Raw genomic sequence first — 21,578 nt, 5'->3', positions numbered from 1 at the left:
AAGCCAAAACCAAGAGTTGGATACTCAATCGGTGCCCCGATTTTTAAGAGTTTTTTTTTAATATTGTTTTAGGAACATATTACCATTGAGCTAATCAAGTAAAAATATGATTGAGAAACTTCATAACAACATGAGCATGCACGTTCTGAATATATTTTTGTTTAGCAAGCAATATCCATACATTCTAAAAAGCTGTTTTTACAGGATGGGTTTCTCACCTCTTCCTACTGCATGTACAACCGATGGGCCATATCCTCGGATCTGGAATCCAAGTCCCTCAGCTGAATCTGGGATCTTCACTGTCCTAAAATCAATCAGAAAACAAGGTGAGAAGACTTTAACATGCCACACAATTGGTTAAAACAATAGTGTCCATTCCTTTATTCATTCTTTCAATAAATATTTATTGAAGGTCTACTGTGTAAAAGACACTGACTGGGCTAGAAACCAGGAGACAAAAAGGGTGCATGCTCTCACAAAGGCACACAGCAGCCAAGCACGAAAGACTTCCTCAACTGAGCACAGTCATTTGCATGGTACGTGGTGAATAAGGAACAGGCTCTGGGGTCAGACAAAACTAGCTCTAAATCCTCATTTAAGTCACTAGATAGTTGAATAACTTGCATGAACGCCTTCACTTCTCTGAGCCTGAGTTTCCACAAAAAGATGATGGTAAAACTTACTTTGCAGGGTGTCAGTGGAGATTAAAAGAGAAATCTTTGTTAACTGCCCTGCACCATGCTATGAACTAGTAGTCACTTCAATAAAATGGAAGCTTCTCTCCTTAGTTTACTGTTATAAAGAAGACAGTGCACTGTGACACTTCTTTGTTAAAAGTAATAAAAGAAACACAGAATTAATACATTTCTACCCGTTGGGAACTTCATCAAAGAACAACAACAAAAAGCTAGTTAAAAAGATGTGTCAAACATTACACCAAAATAATTTAAGAATGTGATTAACTTTAGCATTTACTCAGTGAAATTTTGAAAGAAGAGTACATCAAAAGGAGAACCTGAATAACAAAAGAAATATTTTCAACGAATCCCCACGGAAAAGAAGATGAAGGAAAGGAGAAGAGGAGTAAACTGTTAGGACAACCAGTGAGGGATATCCAGTTTGGTACTAAGAAGTGAGCTACTCCACAGAAGGAAGCCAGAGATCAGAGAGCAACAATGAAAAGCAGAGAACATGAGATAAGGCAGAACATCATAACAATAAAAATGAGTATCGTAAATTGCAGTCCAGAGCAAAGACAAATGAATACAATGCAATAAATTTTGATGGATAGCCCTTATGCCCAAGAAATAAAATTGTTTCCAAAAGATGATGAATTAATCATGCAATAAATGTCGGCAGCCCTTCAAGGGCACGTTAGACATAGTCTGAAGTTACATACAGTGGAACTTACTTAAAGCTTATAAAATAGCCACTGGAGCACTTTGGGCAACACTGCGCCTGGAACACTTGAGAAAGCCACAAATGTACAGCATTTACACCTCATGGCAGAGCCTGGTACTGCTATCTGAAATATAACCTAGGCAGGCACACCAGCATCGGTGATAGAAATGTGAACTGTCTATTCTAGGAAAACTTGAAAGTATTATTATGAATTAGATTATATACTAAGAAGTGATCTGTGCATTGCTGGAGTATAGGTCAAAGAACTGATTTGTCCTTTATCCTTAATTATATACTTTTTGGTGTAAAAGGCTCTATGCACTTCCCTTGAATAGCACTTTGTTACTAGTATCTTTCAAGAAAAAAAAAAGACACATGAAAATGGAAGATAACTAAGGAAAAGAAAAAGGAATAAATACATTTTCTAAGCGTGAAGCAAAATCATAGAAGTAGCCCATGCTTCTATATATTATGAATAAGATTTCACTTTTGCTGAAATGACCTAGAGCTTTCAGGCCATGGTGAGTTATTATTGCTTTTGGATTGTGAGGAATTCATAACAGTCTCTCAGTTCTTTCTGAGCAAGGTCTTCTATCCTTCTAATATTGCTAGGGAAGGTTGACTCTAATCTTCAAGATTATTATATATTTCTTTAAAACTTTTGTACAAAACACTATGAAATGCATTTTGGTCTTATTCTGGGACTCTCTTCATAAAATGATCTTTGGAAAATACGCTTCCTTGCTGTGACCACTATATTGTCTATTAAAGGAAGAATTAAATTCATACAAATGGAACATTCTGTTTCTTGGAGGAAGTAAGTGCACTAAATAATCTGCTACAAAGCTTTTTGAAAAACCCTTTGATGCTATGAAGTGTAAAATACAGCTAGATTCAAAGCAAGACTTCATTTGTATTTACCTCTCATATTTTTGCCTTTTCTACCCCCAGACTGGAGACTACATCAAGTATAAGTAGCTATTGTAAGAAAATATGACAGAATGATTTATAGGAATCTTATATTAGCATAAAGACATAAAGGAAAAGCTATCGATTTCAAGCAAATTAAAAGTAAAAGATAAAAGATGAATATTCTTTTTTTTTTAATTTTTTTATTTTTTAATATATGAAATTTACTGTCAAATTGGTTTCCATACAACACCCAGTGCTCATCCCAAAAGGTGCCCTAAAGATGAATATTCTTAAAATAGTTTTGAAACAAAATATAAGATAGGCTCCTGATGTAATAAATAAGCAGTGAAAAAAAATGAAATGAGAGAATAGGTAAGCATCACAGATAACATCACTGGAGTACACACTATGTGCTGAACAGATAACTAAGTTCTTTATTAACCTAAATTTATTTAATGTTCTTAGCATCTTCATGACATAGATACTCTTCTCATCTCCATTTTTTTTAATGGATGGATGGGGGTGTTGAAGCAACACAATAAGCAAGCAAGTTCTCTTCTCATCTCCATTTTTTTAATGGATGGATGGGGGTGTTGAAGCAACACAATAAGCAAGCAAGTTGTGGAAGAGAAGCTTGAACCTGGACCAGAAATACTGGGTTCCAGATACTGTATGACAAACACTGAAGGAAGAAGTCAGAGGACACAGGTTCCAATGCTGCTCATCTAGTGGCTAGTACTGGGAGTGACAATTTGCCCCTATCTACTTAGTCTGAAAGTTGAGGGCTTCTGAAGTGATCTGACTGCTGAAATGCCTAGGACCAGTGAATCAGTAGTTGCAGGGTTAAATCAGGGGGTAGTAGGGCCATGGGGAGGACCTTTATGTTTTCTAATGACTGTTTTGGACTATTACTCCGTTATACCCTTCTAGTCTGCCCTTTTCCTTTTAAGCGACCTCAAAGTGTCCAGAGGTAAGCAACTAGGTGAGCCTTATCCCAGACAGGGTTGGATAAAGGGGGAGTAATAGATCAAAATTAGGTTTAGAGAGAAGACATTGTTATGGTTATTCTCTGCCCTCCAGCCCAAAGTCTTCCTAAATTAGTAATTTTAATGAGTCATCTCACTCTTTCCTTGGTAAGTTTTAGCAGCAACCTGGCTGACTTAATGCTACAGAATCTATCTCATTGCATCACATTTCAACTCCTAAGATAAAGAGTGCTGCCAGCTATTGCTGAATATATATATATTAAGGCAGGGAAGAATACTATACTACACATACTAAGAATATTTTCTTAAGCAGTTAAAATAAACCTTTTGTTTTTAAAGTGGTAATCTTCATTTACCTGAAAATTAATGAAGTTGTTTATCATTATTAACGAATGATATAATTACATTTTAAACAGTAATTTTGATATAATCATAGTACTTTAAATAGACATGATGCTTAGACCTTGATATGCATTATATTGATTAATTACTTGGTTAAACAAATCATGGAAATGTGACACGGGAACACTAGACCAGAAGTGATTTGTAGAAGAAAAGCCAACATCTTCCAACAATATACATAATACCCTATTAATTTTAAAAACAGATCATAGGGGCGCCTGGGTGGCTCAGTTGGTTAGGCGACTGACTTCGGCTCAGGTCATGATCTCGCAGTTTTGAGCTCGAGCCCCGCATCAGGCTCTGTGCTGACAGCTCAGAGCCTGGAGCCTACTTCAGTTTCTGTTCACCCCTTCTCTCTCCCCCTCCCCTGCTCACACTCTGTGTCTCTATGTCTCTCAATAATAATAAATAAAAGTTAAAAAAAAATTAAAACAGATTATAAAGCACAATCCCATTTTATAAACAAAGGATTGTGTAAATCTGCATCAGTACTTAGAAAAATCAACTGTCTGAATTTCAAAAAAATAACAATGGTTATTTATGGGTGATATGATTATAAGAAACATGTCTTTATTTAGAAAACTCTATCCTCTAAATTTGCTATAACCAACATGATTTTTTTCTAATCATAGGTAGATGGATAGACCTTTTTTTTTTAAAGAATGGACATATTACTAAGTACAAGCGCACACACACAAGTGTACTTCACCAACTTCACCATTTCTTATAAACATTTAATGATAAATGGTATCAACCAACTCATAGACCTGAAATTCTTAGAGCTGAACATGGGGAATGCAGTTCTTTATTATCAATTGTTCTACTAATTTTCTTCACTTATAATCAAAGTCAGCCCAACCCAGACCAGGAAAATTTGGGCCACAAAAATAAAGCATTATTTCCACTGAAACTACCTGATTTGAGTAGCAAGCATTAGTATTATAAGCAAAGCAGTTTTTCCCAACATTTAAATACCAGTATTAGTGATGCTGGTAAGGTTTAAATGTTCTAAGCAACAAGATACTTAATTCTTGACATGTACTTAAATTTTCTATTTTATTCATTTTTGTATAATTTTTTTAAAAATCCCACATGAATCATACAACTTACTCCCTTGGCTTTGTGCTCACAAGAACTCTTAGTGGCTTTCTGCTGTTTAAGCATGATTTCAGGAAGCAGTCCACTTCATTGAAAGGTCTCATAAAAACTAGGTCACCATTAATAGCAAAAATCTTTTTCCCAACTTCCATGCCAGCCATCTAAGAGAGAAATAGCAAAAAAAAAAAATTATATTTTAATAAGGAATCTATTTTTTTTCACAGAATTAGAAACTGAAAAGACCCAGAACATACAGATTTTTGACATTTTAACACACCTGCAATGTTTTTATACAACTTCACACAACAGAACTGTGGGGGAGATAACACACTTATCATTCTCTTTGACATAGTTTTAAAGTTGATCACCCATTTGTACTGAAACCCACCCCCTTTCTTCTATGTTTTAACTTTGTACTCCTCCTGTGACCCTCTTTCTATTGTATCTTATAGTTCTTTTTCTTATTTCATCCTTTAAACTACAATCAAACACTAGGTTAATTTTTTTTTACTGGGTTTTCTTTTTATATCCAATTAACTCAGAGAGGTTCAACCTCTATGTGGCCGTCAATGACAACCAAATATGCATCACCAGCATGATATAGCATAAGTATCTTCAGGGCAGGAGAGGAATGGCCTGGAACTCAACAAAAAGAGCTCCAAAAAGCCCAGATTGCCCGAGGCTGAAAAGATGACAAGGAAGACATGATCTCTCCAACCAGGCCACCATTCTTAACCAGTTCTACTGCTTATAAACTACATGCTGCTTTGATTATCAGCTAAATGATGAAAACCTGGCAGAGGATATTTAATTAATGGCATAAACAGATGAAGCTGTGCCCTAAGAACACCCTCAGAAAATGTCTGGGAAAAACATTTCCTTCTCATAGAAAATTACTAAAAATAGTCATTTGTTGGCCAAGCCCACTAAGTATGAGTTGACCAGAGTTATTTTGTTTGAAATTAATGCGGTGTACATAAAACATTGTCTTGCATGAGTCTGTGTTTTGGTAAAAGACAGAAACCTTGGGCATTAGCAGATAGGAGGATGGATGGCAGTTTACTACCAACTTTAAATAGATTCAAAGTTTAAAGCCATGTTTCATTCATTCTCACAGGCTTTATTTAAGATTTATATATTTAGACATTTTCTTGAGGATTAAGGCATTGTACAAGCCAGGCAGCAAGGTGAGAATATTTTAAATCTGATATATTTAGGATATAACACTCCCAGTAGGTTCCATGAGGACAGGAAATTTTATCTTTTGTTCACTGCTGTATTCCCAGAGACTAGAACACTGCCTAGCATATAATAGGTACTAAATAAATCATTCTGAATGAATGAATAAATGATCAGGAGATTCCTCTGTTTAAAAGGCTGGTGAGGTGAGAGAACATCAATCAGCATTAACCTAATGAGAAAAGAAGTCGAAGCATGTGCTCTACTGATGAAAGTCATATTTATGAGTCAAAAGTGACAGGTAAAGAAAAGACCTAGCCCTTGATCTAGTGGAAGAGTTATCTGACATACATAATACAGCCCCACTGGATGCAGTCTCCACAGCATTCCAAGCTAGAAAGATGCACAGGGAAGTCCCAGGGTCATGGAATGAGCCCAGCGGCCTTCTAGGATGTCATGAAGTTCATAGCTATAGATCCTTACAAAATCTCCATCCAGCTTTCTTTGAGTGCATGGACTCTGTCACAAATCCCAAGAGCATCTCGTAGAACTTCAGAATAAGATCATTCAGTAACACTATTTTCAACAAAGATACTGAAAAGCTGATTTCAACTTGTTTGGAACTTCTATATTTTTTAAATAAAAATGCTAATTTACATTACCTCAGCATTAGACCCCTTTTCTACCAACTTTATTATTGGAACTTTATTTTTGTCTTCTAACCCAAAACCATAGCTGCCTTCATTGGATTTAATCTGAAATGCAAAATATTAACATTATTCATAAAGCAACTACAAAAACAAGTACAAATTAAACAGAATAAAAGAAGAAAACTTATATAGCATGTTAACTTACCAATAATGATTTGGCTATAACATTTTCCACTACTTTTAAATCATGTTTCATAAGTCGGTGCTTCATATTTGATCCTTCCATTTCCTCATCCGCAAAAAAACGAAAAAGTAGGGGTTCATCTTTGAATTCACTTTTCTCAAGGACTACAAAAAACAGATTCAAATTGTTCCAATTAATCCAAAAACCAAAATTATTTTCCACACTCATAGACATTCAGTGAACAAGTTACATTCACAGAGATCCCTGCGATACTGTTCTATTTCTACACCTTCAAGCTGATGTTTCCTTTAAGTTACTATTAGCTAAGGATTTTGAATTTTTGAGTATTTTTTTCAATGTTGAATTTTTTGTACTTACCCGTCTGTCACTTTCCAGATTAAAATCCAAATTTAAATAAAAGATTATATTGAATCAAAATATGTATGCAATCCAAAACATAGAAATCTACAGTGTTTTGAATTTGTAGTGAACATTTGGAATATGTTCTTAATATCCTGAACAATTATGGGAAAATTCAAATGGGTAAATGTTACTCTTATGTGTGTGAGCAATTCCCACTGTGGTCACTTTTGTTCCAACACTTCAAACCAGAATTGTATCTTCTGGGTGAAATGTGATTTTAGTTTCCACTAATTCTTAGTTCTTTTCTGTTTAAAAACATTTTTCTCAAATATTCTTATTTCAATAAAGGTCAGTTTTTTCCCTTTTATCTGAATGTTCATATTTCCACCCAAAGTCCCTAAGATTCCTGGCGTGCCCTGAGGATATAGGGTTTATGTTTTGTTGACCTTTTTAAAAATAAGGCTAGGGGCACCTAGCTCTGTGGGTTGGGCATCCCACTTTGGCTCAAGTCATGATCTCTTGGCTCTGGAGTTTGAGCCCCATGTCGGCCTCTGTGCTGGCAGCTCTCAGCCTAGAGCCTGCTTCGGATTCTGTCTTCCTCCCTCTCTCTCTGCCCTTACCCCAACTCGTGCTCTGTCTCTGTCTCTGTCTCTCTCTCAAAAATAAATAAACATTTAAAAAAAATTTTAAAAAGGCTAAATATTGATAGAATTTATATTCAGTGAGATCCTGACAGCTGGCAAAATGTTTTCAAAGAGGAATCTTCTCTATTTCTATTTATCTATCCTTAGTACTTTGAAGCGCACTTGTTGGAACAGCGGGATTCATTGAACCGGGAAGCTAAAGAGAAGATAATGGTCCCATGGCACTGTAGAAAGTTTGTCTTTATGATGAAACAGACCTCCGGGTCTGGGATTGATTCTGGGTGTAACATTGGGAGAATTGCTTCCACTCTTTGTTTTTTTAAATGTTTATTTTGAGAGACAGCGTAGGGGAGAGGCAAAGAGAGAAAGAGAGACAATTCCAAACAGGCTCCATGCTGTCAGTACAGAGGCCGATGCAAGGCTCGATCTCACAAACTGTGAGAGCATAACCTGAGTCGAAATCAAGAGTTGCTGCTGAACTTACTGAGCCCCCCAGGAGCCCCTGAGAAGTTACTTAAACTTTTGAACCATAGTTTCCTCATCAGTAAAATGGGGGCAATAAAACCTTCTTCATAATGTACAGAACTAAAATGAAGTAATAAGTGTGATTACATTGCCATATAGAAAGCAATACAAAATGACTGCTATTTCGGGGCACCTGGGTGGTTCAGTTCCTGTCTCCTCCTCTTTCTCTGCCCCTCCCCTGTTCTCTCTGTCTCAAAATAAATATACATTTTAAAAAATGATAGCTATTTTATTTCATTATTTTTACAGAGTTCCACATAATAACTGTTGACTGGATGATGTATGTATTGATCTTTGAATGGAAGATTGGCTGGCAAATGAAGCTATCAACCGCAAATTAAAAAGTGACACAAGTCACAGTTGACAATACAAATGAGAATACACTTGAGATCAAGTTAGGTCTTGACTATGTGATCTAAGCACTTTCCCAAAATGTACATGGTATTTTGCTCCTGCTGTTTTCCTCCATCAAACAGTCTGTCTAACAGGAGTGAGAAAGACACCAGCAAGGCCAGGCAGCAGTCAAATTGGTTGTGCTTTACCAACATTGACTTTTGTAGAGAAAACTTTTGTTTTTAACTCAGTATTTTTTAAATTCAATACTTTAAAATATGTAGATAAAATTACTGCTCCTCGACGCTTTAAAGAGAAAAACAATTAGAATATTTGAAGGTTTTCAGCTTGACACTATAGTTTTAAGTCCTTATAATAATGTCATTTTCCTCATTCAATAGTTTGTTCTTCATGGACTGGTATTTCTCTTTCACAACTCATACAGTGTTCTAGAGATAGTGGGATATAATGCAATTCCCAAATGCATATATGCTAACCAAAGATGCTCTCAACATCACTGAAACTTTTGCTATCCTTCCTTCTTCGTAAAAAAGGTGATAACCTTCTGAAAGTAACTGACAAACAGGCAGAAGTGTTATCCAGTATCTGTTTATAAACATATAAAAGCAGTGAAAAAGATTGTTTGGGTTTGTGGAATCTGTAAGATGGTATGAACAGAGAGGGAAAACTAAGTCTCATTATTTTTATAAATTTAGGGGGAATGAAGTCATCAAACAAGAAAGAAAATCTTTAATTACTAGACAAAATGAAACAGATTTTTTCTAGAGATTTAGAATTTTATCCTCTGAGATAATTTTAAAAGCATTTTTTCGGGGTGCCTGGGTGGCTCAGCTGTTTAAGTGTCCAACTCTTGATTTCAGCTCAGGTCATGACCTCATAGTTGGTGGGGTCAAGCCCCACGTCGGGCTGTGCACTGACAGTGAGGAGCCTGCTTGGGTTTCTCTCTCTCCTCTCGCCTCTCCCCACTCACACACTTGTTCTCTCTCTCTCAAATAAATAAACATTTAAAACAAATAAATAAAAGATTTTTTTCTAAAAAGAACAATAATTACCCACCATATAGGTTCTCATTTAATCATTAAAAATTTTTTTTAGGAGGCGCCTGGGTGGCTCAGTCAGTTAAGCATCCGACTTCGGCTCAGGTCATGATCTCGCAGTTCGTGAGTTCAAGCCCCACGTTGGGCTCTGTGCCATCAGCTCAGAGCTTGGAGCCTGTTTCAGATTCTGTGCCTCCGGCTCTCTCTCTGACCCTCCCCCATTCATGCTCTGTCTCTCTCTGTCTCAAAAATAAATATACGTTAAAAAAAATTTTTTTAATGTTTATTTTGGGGAGAGAGAGACAGAGAGACAGAGACACAGTGTGAGCTGGGGAGAGGCAGAGAGGGAGACACAGAATCCGAAGCAGGCTCCAGGCTTTGAGCTGTCAGCAAAGGACCCGACGCAGGACTCAAACTCACAAACTGCGAGATCATGACCTGAGTCAAAGCCTGATGCTTAACCAACTGAGCCACCCAGGTGTCCCTTATTTAATTATTTAAAAATATACCGGCATTCAAAAGAACTACAAGTCTGATCTAAAATTATTTCATTTTTTAAAAAAAGCTATTTTTTAAAAAAAACAAAACTTCTAGTTGAAACTTTTGCTTTTCTGGAATCAGTCTAGAAAAACAGAAGGGAAGTCATGGCAACTGGTAGATAATAGTAACTAGATGTAACAATGGCACCAGTGGTGAAATTGAATGCAGATGTGGTGATCCAGCATGGACAAGTGGCAAGACTCACACAGTTTTGCTGGTTCATCTTGAAATGCCTTAATACTGAGATACTCCCAGGGTCCTAACAAAAACAAAACAGTGAAATACATCTGTAAGCTCCTAGGATAAAAATCCCTTACCATGGTGCATAAATCCATTGTCACAGAGTCCGACGCCAAATATCATTGCCTCTTCTCTGGTACGGCAATCCCCCTGTTAACCACATAAAAATATACCACAACTTAATAGGCAACTAAAGGCTTTGTTCTGTCTTTAACTCATTTGACATTCCCAGCATGACATTGACAAAGCCATTCATTTATTACACCATACATTACTTTTGTAGGCCCAGAATGTACCTAATTGCTATAGATCTATATAGATTTATAGATAGATATATTTATCCACTTGATTATGAAAATACCTTTTTTTGACATTAAGTGAAAAGCAAAGATTTAATATTTCCTGAGAAAAACCACAGTGTTTAAATATGAAAATATATAAGTTAACTTAAATTTATTGCTACTACAAATGATCCCTTTCTCTTATTTTTTCAATCTTGTACACCAACTGTGCAGCCAGAAAATTACCAAATACTGAAAACACACTAAATAAAATTAATGAAAAATCATTGTGCATGATCTGTGCTATCACTTTCCTGGCCTTGTTCTTTAAGGACACCTAAAGAAATCAACTACTGTCAGATGACTTGTAAGACACTGAAAGTAGGGTGTCTGGCTGAGCCTATACGTGCCAGCTTCTCTGTCACTATCCTGCAGAGAAAATAATCAGATCATACAACTGAAGCAATAAAGAAAGCCCAATACAACCTTCTCATGTTTTTATCTAGAAAACTTCTGGTTTATTCATATTAAGTATGTAATTCATATTAAGAATATATTCATATATACGAATACGTGTGTGTGTGTGTGTGTGTGTGTGTGTGTGTGTGTGTGTGTATAAACCTTACAGTTGTAAGTTTTGTGGTTATAAAGTGCTGTCTCATCTTATTTCTTCCTAGTCAGGTTGGCCCCTTACTGTTGCCTGAACTCTGTGCTTATTTTCATCCTTGCTTTCACGCTTCTAATCATTCACCTACAATGCATGTTTTGTATGTTTTGTCCACTCATTTGTTTTAAAGTATCTGTTGTCGGTCCTAACAAGTTATTCTAATATCCCTGTGCCTGTTTCTCTGTTAGATAATAATTCCAGTAAGTAGTAATAAACACTTGTGAAAATAAAATCCAGAGAGTTTAAGTGACCTGTCCAACTTTGCAAAACTATGTATCAGCAGAACCATCATCAGATGCTAGGTTACCGAAGTCCCAGTCCGTTGTCCCAATTTCTACTACATATAATTTCTAAAGACATTATTGTAACAGACCCTTAGGAAAATCTGAAGAAAAAAAATAATTGCAACCTGGGCCAGCTTTTGAGCAGCTTATTCTATTCTTCTAATGCTCACACTTGAAAAGTAAAAAAAAAAAAGAAAAAAAAAGCCAAAAAGAGAAATAGTTTGCTCATTGATTTCCATGGAGTCAGAATTTTATTTATTAAGCACCAAATTTTGCTTCAAAACAAAACAACTTTCTTCAGTTTTCTCACAGAGTCAACATATAGTACAAGTTCATGGGAATTCTATGAGATTATAATTTCTATGTGAAACCCTAATTCTGATACCAAGTACAGAACCAATTCCAATGACATGTATTGACCACAATGTTATAAAAGGCTCTGACTCTAGTAAGCCCACTGGATATGTGAATTAGTTTTTATCTAAAGGTAATTGTTTAGTTTAATCTAAAATCTTAACTTCAAAATAGAATACACACTTGCATGAAAGTTCAGTGTATGTGAATAGGTACACTTCAGTGATACTCAAATTACATTTAGTTTTCTTGATGGCTCTCAGTTGATATTTTAAAAATAGGAACATCTTCCCCTTGAGAAACCATATAACATAAAAATCAAGTTTGAAGACTCTGAAGTCAGATTAACTAGATTCAACTCCTAACTCTGCTTCATATTAGCTGTATACGCTTGGCCAATGTATCTCACTGCGTCCTATCTGGGATTAAAAAAAAGTTCCTAAACCATCTCAAAGTTTAAAGCAGCAGTGAAAGTAACTCAGCAACTTCTATTTATCTATTTACCTGTGCAATTAACCAGTCTATCAGTTTGTTGGCCATGACTACAGATTTGTAGGTTCTTAAATGGTAGTCTTTATCTCTACAAAGGAAACAGAAGCCAAAACCATTAAGCAAGAGGACAAGTAAGCGCAGGAAAACATTTCATTTAATATCAGTGTGCAACAGAAGATTCAATACAATCTGAATCTATTGTCCAAATTATGTGCAAATAAAAGAGGTTTACAAGGTATATATAACACTTGAAAACTCCTCCATTAGCTCATATCAGAAGAGACCCACAATGATATCAAAGCAGGACATTTCTTCTTTGACATTTTCTTATATACCAAGTAGATTATTATTGTTTTATTATCTGATAATAACATAGCTAGAAATATAATATCTCATTAATAAAAGAATAACAAAATAGAACTTCTTCCCTTAAAACAAGATATACTCTACACACACACACACACAAGTCCTCAAAATGTAGAGAATAAAGCAATCCTTTTATTCCTGAATTTTCCAGGAAGGCTGGATTTGCACCAGAAGATTATTCGTTTGGCTCAGCTGCAGTGGCAGATAGCAAGGCTGTCCTGAGGTAAACATGCTGAGAACCCTGTCATTCATTTTGTCTGATCAGAGCACGGACAAGTGACACCACATCCCCAGGGAACCAAGGGAACCAGCCGACTGTACATCAGCCTATCCTTTCAGCAGACTTCTCAGATCTGAGAAATCACTCAAAGTTAAGTTAGATACCAACAAAGTGCTCCTGATCAGAATGGGACCCCAAGGGCAGAAATCTATAATTCATTCATTTTGCAGGGCTGGATCAAAGGGAAAATGACAGTCTTTTCAAAATGTCAAAAGATCCGAACCTCAAACAACTTGAAGTGATAAATAATTACTAGCTCTGTTCACAGTTCTTCAGCCCCTGTCAGCAATTTACAATTAATACTTACCTCATTTTATCCACTTTCATAAAAAAAAAAAAGTCCCTGAAATATGGTTGAAATTTCTGAGATTTTAGTAATAAAAACACTAGGTTAGCCAGTAATCACAGCAGATTCTTTTTTAAAAAAATCCTTTTAGGGGCGCTTGGGTGGCTCAGTCGATTAAGCATGGAACTTCAGCTCAGGTCACGATCTCGCGGTTTGTGACTTCCAGCCCCACATCAGATCCTCTGCCTCCCCTCGCTCTCTGCCCCTCCCCACACATAAGCCCACACACTGTCTCAAAAATAAATAAACATTAAAAAACTCTTTTAAAATCTATCTCCATGTTTCTGATACCTCAGTACCCATTTCATTTTGGTTTCCATAAGCATCAATAAGAAGGAAAAGGGTACTCAGTCTATTACAAACCACACGTGGACCTGCACAATTCACCCAAGCAATTTTTCTTTTTGTAAGTGGAGTTCACACATATTAAAAGCATGACTATCATACATTCCATCCGTTTTATGGCTTTTTTTTCCTTTAAATTCTCCCTTGACAACTCATAAACAATTGTCATTTCTAGCCAGAGAACAATTCCTTCATATCAGCTCGTACGGAAGGTAACCTTCTTGATAAGACGTCCCCTACGGCTAAGAGATATTTTCAGAGTACATTTTCTCACATACAAAATGTACCTAGGTACACAGGTGACATGAAAAATGTAACCACTATTGCTTTTTATTAGTTTAGCAGGAAAACAAATTTAAGTAGCCAATTAGTACTGAGTGAAGTAACCATCTTTTAGTACTAAGTTATCCAAAATAATTGCAGGGTGTCTGCTAGAAACCTAGCAGAGAATCCATAAATATGGGTTCGTTTTCACTTCTTTTCACTTCACAAAACTTGTTTGTGAACATGAACAGGGCACTTTCAGAAGTGATGGGCAAGATTCCGTTTCTTCCTCCAGGATCTGCACCATGTTCTCTATAAAACATTAGTGGGCATTCCATGACACATAAACAGCAACTTCTGAATTGTATTGTTTGTTTGTTCTTTAAGCTCTGAGTTTCTTTGGAATTGGAAACCAGAATGAAAAATAGAAACATGGCACATCAAACATTTGGATTCCATAGCCACGAACTGAAAAGCCTCTTCATTCATTGTGGAAATAATACATCCATTTTTTTTTGTTCTATGTGAATATTAAGTTTCAGTTAATAAACTCTGAATGATATCTGCCCATCGGAAATTAGTGTAACATTACACTACATTCTTTAAGTGTATATGTTACAAAAATACAATAATACTCCTGAACATTTTTATTAGTAACAATAAAAAACTCAGTTTTCTGCTGTCTTTTCAAAGACATAAACTGAAAATTAATTATGATTCCACTACAAAAAGACAGGCGTATCTCTTCAGAAGGAAAATCATGGTTGAAAACAAAATTATAAAATTTTACTTATTAACTCCAAAATAATTTTTAATTTTCAAGTAAAAAATCTTTTCTTTGGATAAAAAAGTATTAGAAGGAAATATTATGAAAATACACATCCAAGTTTCAATTATACAATTTAATGAAAAAAAAACAATATACAGTAATCATAGTATTTCCAAATCCTCTCCCAGTCAACTATTACTTACTAAATATTAACTCTGGATTATTTCACTATCAAACCTGTAGTTTAGTATGAATTAATGGCAAATAATTTTAGAAATCAGAATAAAAAGAATGGAAGAAACTGCATAAATAGAGCTTCAGAAAATTTAGGACTATTTTAAGATAAGTTATTACTTAAAATAATCTTTAAAAGTAAACTTTTCACTTATGGAAGAAAAACAAAATAAGCCAAGAGGTTCCAACTGAAGGATATTTGCCTAATATGTAACATAAATATTTCCCTGTAAGTTGTCCAAAAGTTAGACTCACCTTATCACTGGAGTAAACAGACTATGGAGACGGCAATATAATCTCACTCCCTATTATAAAATAAAGATATGTCAAAAACAAGGAAGATCACTCAAAGACAGACCAATGAAATTGTAAGACAAATAAATTCACCATAAACATTCTGGAATCACTATATAATCTCTACCAATTTGAAAGTTATTCAACTATTATACTACATCAGAAAAATAATATAACTGAAACAATAAAAAGGGTTTTTAAAACTATTTTTCTTAAAATGTAAAATTTACAGACATAAGTAGAAAATAAATCTATGTAGCAATACCTCATACTACACATTCATTACATGTCAATATAAATTTTGTCAAGTGTGCAAACAAAACTGTCACATAAATTTTATATATGTACATTATTTTTTAACTTATTCAAGTATAATGGCCACTTGTTACTACATGTGACATTGTTTTCAATGTATACGATCTTCTGAGTAATGCAATTTCATTACTTCCATTTAGAATTACAGAAGAGAACAAAAAAAAGTGATTGAACCCTAAAACTCTTTAAACAGCAAGAAGAATTGAGAGGCTTGCTTACCTATGCCATTTTCTATGGCATAAGAATTCTTTTAAGTCTCTCAAAAGCATTTCATCCTGGTAAAGTATGACATGAATTCTGCTATTGATAAAAGGTTCTGGGAGAGGATGTTACCTTTGAAATCACATCCTGCATCTCATTTCTTGGATAAAATGTTCCATCATCATAGCGAAATCTATATAACATCTGTTCTGGCTTGAATTGATGCTTATCAGTAACTAAGAACATAGAAACAATATATTAAAATACTGACAATATAAAAAGTGGCAAATACAAACAAATTTATAAAATACAAATTCCCAAACATTGAAACTTGGAGTTTTACCAAAAACTTTTGTTTTCCTAACACAGTAATACTATTTCAGTAAGATTCATGATAAGATTTTGTTATATGATACATTTATAGTTTCCATATAATGATTTAGGAAATAGAGTTTAGCAACATTCAACTAGCATAGTATGCTGCACGTGTACAGTGTATTACTTTATTTATATAAATATACAAAGTTGTATTTTCTATTTCTCCACAATGCCACAAAGTCAAGCAAAAAGGGCCCTTTAAAGAGTGGATAATCTAATTTGTGGGTTATAATTCAATTCTGAGTCCTAGAAGTGAATTTTAGTATTTATGTGTTTTACCCCACAGCAAACAGGCCAAGACCACACATACACCAATCTTGACCATTTATCCTGTGTTTGGAACTCTGGAGTAGATTATATAATTTCAATATGTACCTTATCCCAAAATTTCAACAGTTTTCGTAAGCTGAGAAATGCTATTCTTACATGTCATTTATTTTTTTTTTCTCAGCAGAAATGACAACGGTCATCCTTCACTTTCATCCTTGAGATAAGACTTTCATATTCCTAAAGACTCCTATTTAACTTCCTTTCAAGTTTTCTTCTTTTTAGGAGAAATTATTTTACACACAGTCTAACAAAGACTTTCTTTGGGAAAGAAAAAACCTCAAATTAAACCTCAAAGAGTTTATATTTAAATGTTTTATTTACAGGGAATGCAACATTTGCAGAAGAGATAATTTGCTGCAACAAGCTCTATTTTCACGATTAGATGGAAGACTTTGACCTTTATTTTTGTTAAAAATGTTGAAGGGGGAGAAAAAGTTGTCAGAATTAATTTCCATGAACTACATTTGGTGAATCCAGAAGAAAGCCGAACGACTTATCTCACACACACACACACACATACACACGTGAAGTTTCAGCTATTTTACCCCAACCTATCCAAACTATGTGCCTGGCTTGCAGCCATCAGATCGACACAGGACTGCTGCCAAAGAAAGAAAGACAACACAGCCTTTTGGCATCTTTTTTTCCAGATCAAGCCAAAAAGAAAAAAGCATGTGTGAAAGAAAAATAATATTGAGAGACATATTTTGAAATCTTATGGCATGTTTCAGGACCAGTTATTTATTTCTTCTCAGCAATCTACCTCTTCTCATTTTTATCTCCTAAGATTCATTGAAATAAATGATTGTCTAGATATTTCAAAATTCAAGGAAACATTGGGCCCAAATGTCTCCTGCCACAATAAAAGAAGTGGTGGTTTAAAATTTCTATTCAAAATGGAGTGCTTTGTTATATGGCAAACTCTTGTGACCTTGACAACTCATCTTGGGTTAATTTGCAACTCTTAGCTGTTGCCTTAAAAAAACAGCGAATAGTTTTGCACTCAACTGCACTCCCCCAACTTCTTGAACATGGAAAATGGGTTTATGAGTTGTTGAGAGTTCAAGTTATCTTATGGGGAAGGTTGCTTAATGCCATCTTTTAAACAACTATGCGATACAGTGGTATTACTAGGGATACCCTGGTAAATGTTTAACACCTGGCTTTCTTGATGGTGGGAGAGAAGAAGTGCTGATTTGTAGTATTCACTAATTTCTGTGGTATTAAATAATCCCACACTGGTCAATTTCAAACTACCATAATAAAGTCACTGAACACAGAGTTAGACGAGCAGTGATACATTATTATTTACGATTTCCATCACACAGAAATAATAGATTTTAAATAACACCAACAATAACAGATAGGAGAAAAATAACACCAAGAACATAGAAAACATAGTACAACAATTAAGAAGTGATGAGTTTTAATAATATATGAACTTCAGGGTGCCTGGGTGGCTCACTCGGTTAAACATCCAACTTCGGCTCAGGTCACGATCTTGGAGTCCGTGGGTTTAAGCCCCACATCAGGCTCTGTGCTGACAGTTCATAGCCTGGAACCTGCTTCGGATTCTGTGTCTTCCTCTCTCTCTGCCCCTCCCCTGTTTGTGCTCTGCCCGCCCCCCCTCAAAAATAAACACTAAAAGATTTTTAAAATAATTTATGAACTTCGTTTCTAATACAATTTATGTACTATTTATTTAATTTTTAATAATAGCTGTGCCTCACAACGAGCTTGCAAATTTTTAAGAAATTTAATTACCAACTCTCTTAAGTTTGTACAAGCCAACTTCACACACCACCGGATATAATGAATGAGGTCTCTGAATTCTTGCTTAAGCATTTATAATGTAAATAGTAGACTCAGACAAGAAAGTATTATCAGCATATCATACAGAAAGCATATGCTGCCTCAACCCAATAATTCCTGGTATAGCCGGGCTTTGCTTTTATGAAGTTCTCAACAATATAAGCAATGTGAATGATGGCAATAACAGTCAACTCTTTTTGCATGCTCTCTTTAAAACAGATGGTCCATTCAACTTTATTTTAGGAACTCTATTTCCACTAGAATGCAGCTGGAACCACATACCAATAAAACTAGCACGTATGGCTCATATTTCTCCATTCTAATAAAATTACTAATGTGAAATCGCATAATATGTTCTCTTACCCCTAGTTGTGGGGGGGACTGTACAGGTTAATTTCGGACACTTAAAAAGGGTGATTACTTTTAGCAACAAAAATTCTGTATGCCAAATCTAACATCACCACTGACCAAATCCTGATAACAATAGTACAGGCCACTAAAATCAAACTGCGACAAACAATTGTTATAATTTCAAACTTTGCATTTGAAATTTCAAAATAAATTTTAATCCAGAATTTATCTCCTTCTTCCTTTTCAAAATGGTATTGGAGAAAAGTGGTGTCTGAGTTGGGGGATAAGTTGATTAGGACTGAAATTCTCTCATTCTGATATCCCTTATAAAAAAATCTTATGTTCTTGGTGTTTTTTCTCATTAGAGGGAAGCAATTAAAAATATTGTGAGAGGGGCTCTTGGGTGGCTCAGTCGGTTAAGCCTCCAACTCTCGATTTCAGCTCAGGTAACAAACTCATGGATTGTTGAGTTTCAGCCCGCATCAGGCTCCATGTTGACAGTGTGGGGCCTGCTTGGGATTCTCTCTCTCACCTACTTTCTCTGCCCCAACCTTGATTGCTCTCTCTCTCTCTCTCTCTCCCTTTCTCAAAATAAAAAAACTTAAAAAAATATTGTGAGAAGCATTTTAACAGAATAAATACGGGTGGTTCCCTCTCTATGGAACTCTGTAATTCCTTCAAGAGCTTCCAGCAGTTTTGAACTGAAGAACAGATAAGACACAAAAAGACTGTTCATAAAGATATTTAATAAATATTATTTCAACTCTACTTTGTACTAACTTACAACTAACATGAACATGTTTGAGTAGTTGTTCATGACTTCAGGCAAAGTAATAACAGCTTTGTCATTGTAAAGTCAGTAAAATTCCACCCATAAGAGTTATATCTTCAATTTCCAGAACCCAATGAACTATGCAAATAAGTAACTAATTATCATACAATTCCTAGATCACCTTTGATGAAAGATGAAAGCAAGAGTGGAAGGATGGCTTGAAAATAACCTAATAGCTCCTTTCAAAGGACATCCTCTCCGCACACCTTAACTCCTTCCGGCTTTGCAAATAAAATCTGTAACATACTTTAATCTATCATAAGATACCTCATAGTCAAAACAGGAAAACATGACAAAATTAGTGTGTAACTCTAAAATATAGTAATAATCTGGGGCACCTGGGTGGCTCAGTCAGTTAAGTTTCTGCCTCTTAATTTCACCTCAGGTCATTATTTCACAGTTGGGCTCTGTCCTGAGTGTGGAGCCTGTTTAAGATTTTCTCTCTCCCTCTGCTCCTCCCCTGCTCCAAATAAATAAATAAATAAATAAATAAATAAATAAATAGTAATAATCCCATAGAAGTAAAAAATGTTGCATTTTTTAAACAGTCTTTTAAACAAATTTAAATAGCAACATCAATTGTTGATAACTTTAAGATCTTTTTTTCTTTTGTTTCTAGTTCATAATGGTTTGAAGTCACTCAAATTAACAACTTAAATTAACAATCATGAAAACCTCCACTGAAATAGAAATTTTGAAAGTTATTTTTATGACTATTACATGCTGACATCATCATAAAACAATGACAAGTTTATATAATGATTACTCTGTCTTTAATGTAATTCCATAGATCTTATATTGATCTGGGAGCTATGCCTCAGCGGCAGAAATTGGATCACTGTTTAACAAATTGGTTTAGCTTTTGTCTTTCCTGAGCATGCAGCTACACTACATTTCTAAGTTTCTCTTGCAAGAAGTAAGGAGTGGCCACATAACTGAATTGCACCCAAGGACATGCACACAAAAGGCACAATGGAAAGTGTACAGGCCCATTTAAAACAAACAAAACAAAACTCCACCACTCCTTCAAGGCAACCTTTAAGAGCCTTGCACTGAAGATCAGTGAGCCTCTATCAAACACCAAAACCCTGTGTGGGGGAGAACACCCAACCTCATCTACCAAAGACTGGACTTTACCTGAGTGACAAAGTAGCTTCTAGAATGTAAGCCACTAGATTGAAACTTATTTGTTACAGCAGCTAGTGTTAACCAATACTTTTCCTTCTCAGTGCTCTCTGCAAAACAAAAAAAGTTAATTTTCCCATCCTATTAGATTTCTGCCTTTCTGAAAGGAAATAGGTCAATAGCTGGATTGCCTGGTGAAGAGGATAAAAGGATAGGCTTAAAAAAACTACTAGACCATAAGAAATAAAGGTCATTAGTTCATGTTTACATACCTTAGAGCACGTAGCAGAGTATCTTACATGCAGAATGAAGGAAAGAGTTGGTAAGGAAAAAAATAAACCAAGGTGATCATAAACAGATTTTCCCTTCTTTGTTCTATTGGTAATACACAGTCCCTGGAAGTACGCCGTCTAATGAGAAAGGAATCTCCTGATTTCTGAAGGTCAATGATTGTATGCAAAACCTCTCTACGTTCCACCTACTTGAGCTTCAATGGACGACAGGACAAAACAAACACATTCCCTTCTTGACCCAAGTATACACTCGGACGTGGGCTTTGATGAAAGGAAAAAGCAGCAGCAGAGAGGAAAGTCATGTAGCTCAACACTTTTTGATATTTACTTATAAGTTTTTGGATGATGCTTTTTAGCATACTAGATACTAAAGGGTGATTTCATAGTGTTAAAGAATCAAGTACAAAATCATATATAATTTATCGGTATTATCTGTTTACTCAAAATATA

General features: G+C 35.2%; 1 protein-coding gene across 1 annotated transcript in view; it reads right to left on the bottom strand.

Moving 5' to 3' along the window:
* Window positions 1-21,578, bottom strand: part of PREX2 (phosphatidylinositol-3,4,5-trisphosphate dependent Rac exchange factor 2) — a 287,036-nt gene that overhangs the window by 139,665 nt on the left and 125,793 nt on the right. The window contains exons 12-19 of the mRNA XM_042923563.1: window positions 16,140-16,243; window positions 15,453-15,502; window positions 12,606-12,681; window positions 10,593-10,665; window positions 6,834-6,976; window positions 6,641-6,733; window positions 4,812-4,960; window positions 219-304 (exon numbers count right to left, since the gene is read on the bottom strand). Of these exons, the coding sequence (XP_042779497.1) occupies window positions 219-304; window positions 4,812-4,960; window positions 6,641-6,733; window positions 6,834-6,976; window positions 10,593-10,665; window positions 12,606-12,681; window positions 15,453-15,502; window positions 16,140-16,243 (774 nt within the window). The remainder of the gene's footprint in view (window positions 1-218; window positions 305-4,811; window positions 4,961-6,640; window positions 6,734-6,833; window positions 6,977-10,592; window positions 10,666-12,605; window positions 12,682-15,452; window positions 15,503-16,139; window positions 16,244-21,578) is intronic.

Source organism: Panthera leo, chromosome F2 (assembly GCF_018350215.1).
Source record: "Panthera leo isolate Ple1 chromosome F2, P.leo_Ple1_pat1.1, whole genome shotgun sequence".
NCBI lineage: Eukaryota > Metazoa > Chordata > Mammalia > Carnivora > Felidae > Panthera > Panthera leo.
This window is presented reverse-complemented; position numbering and strand designations above follow the sequence as displayed.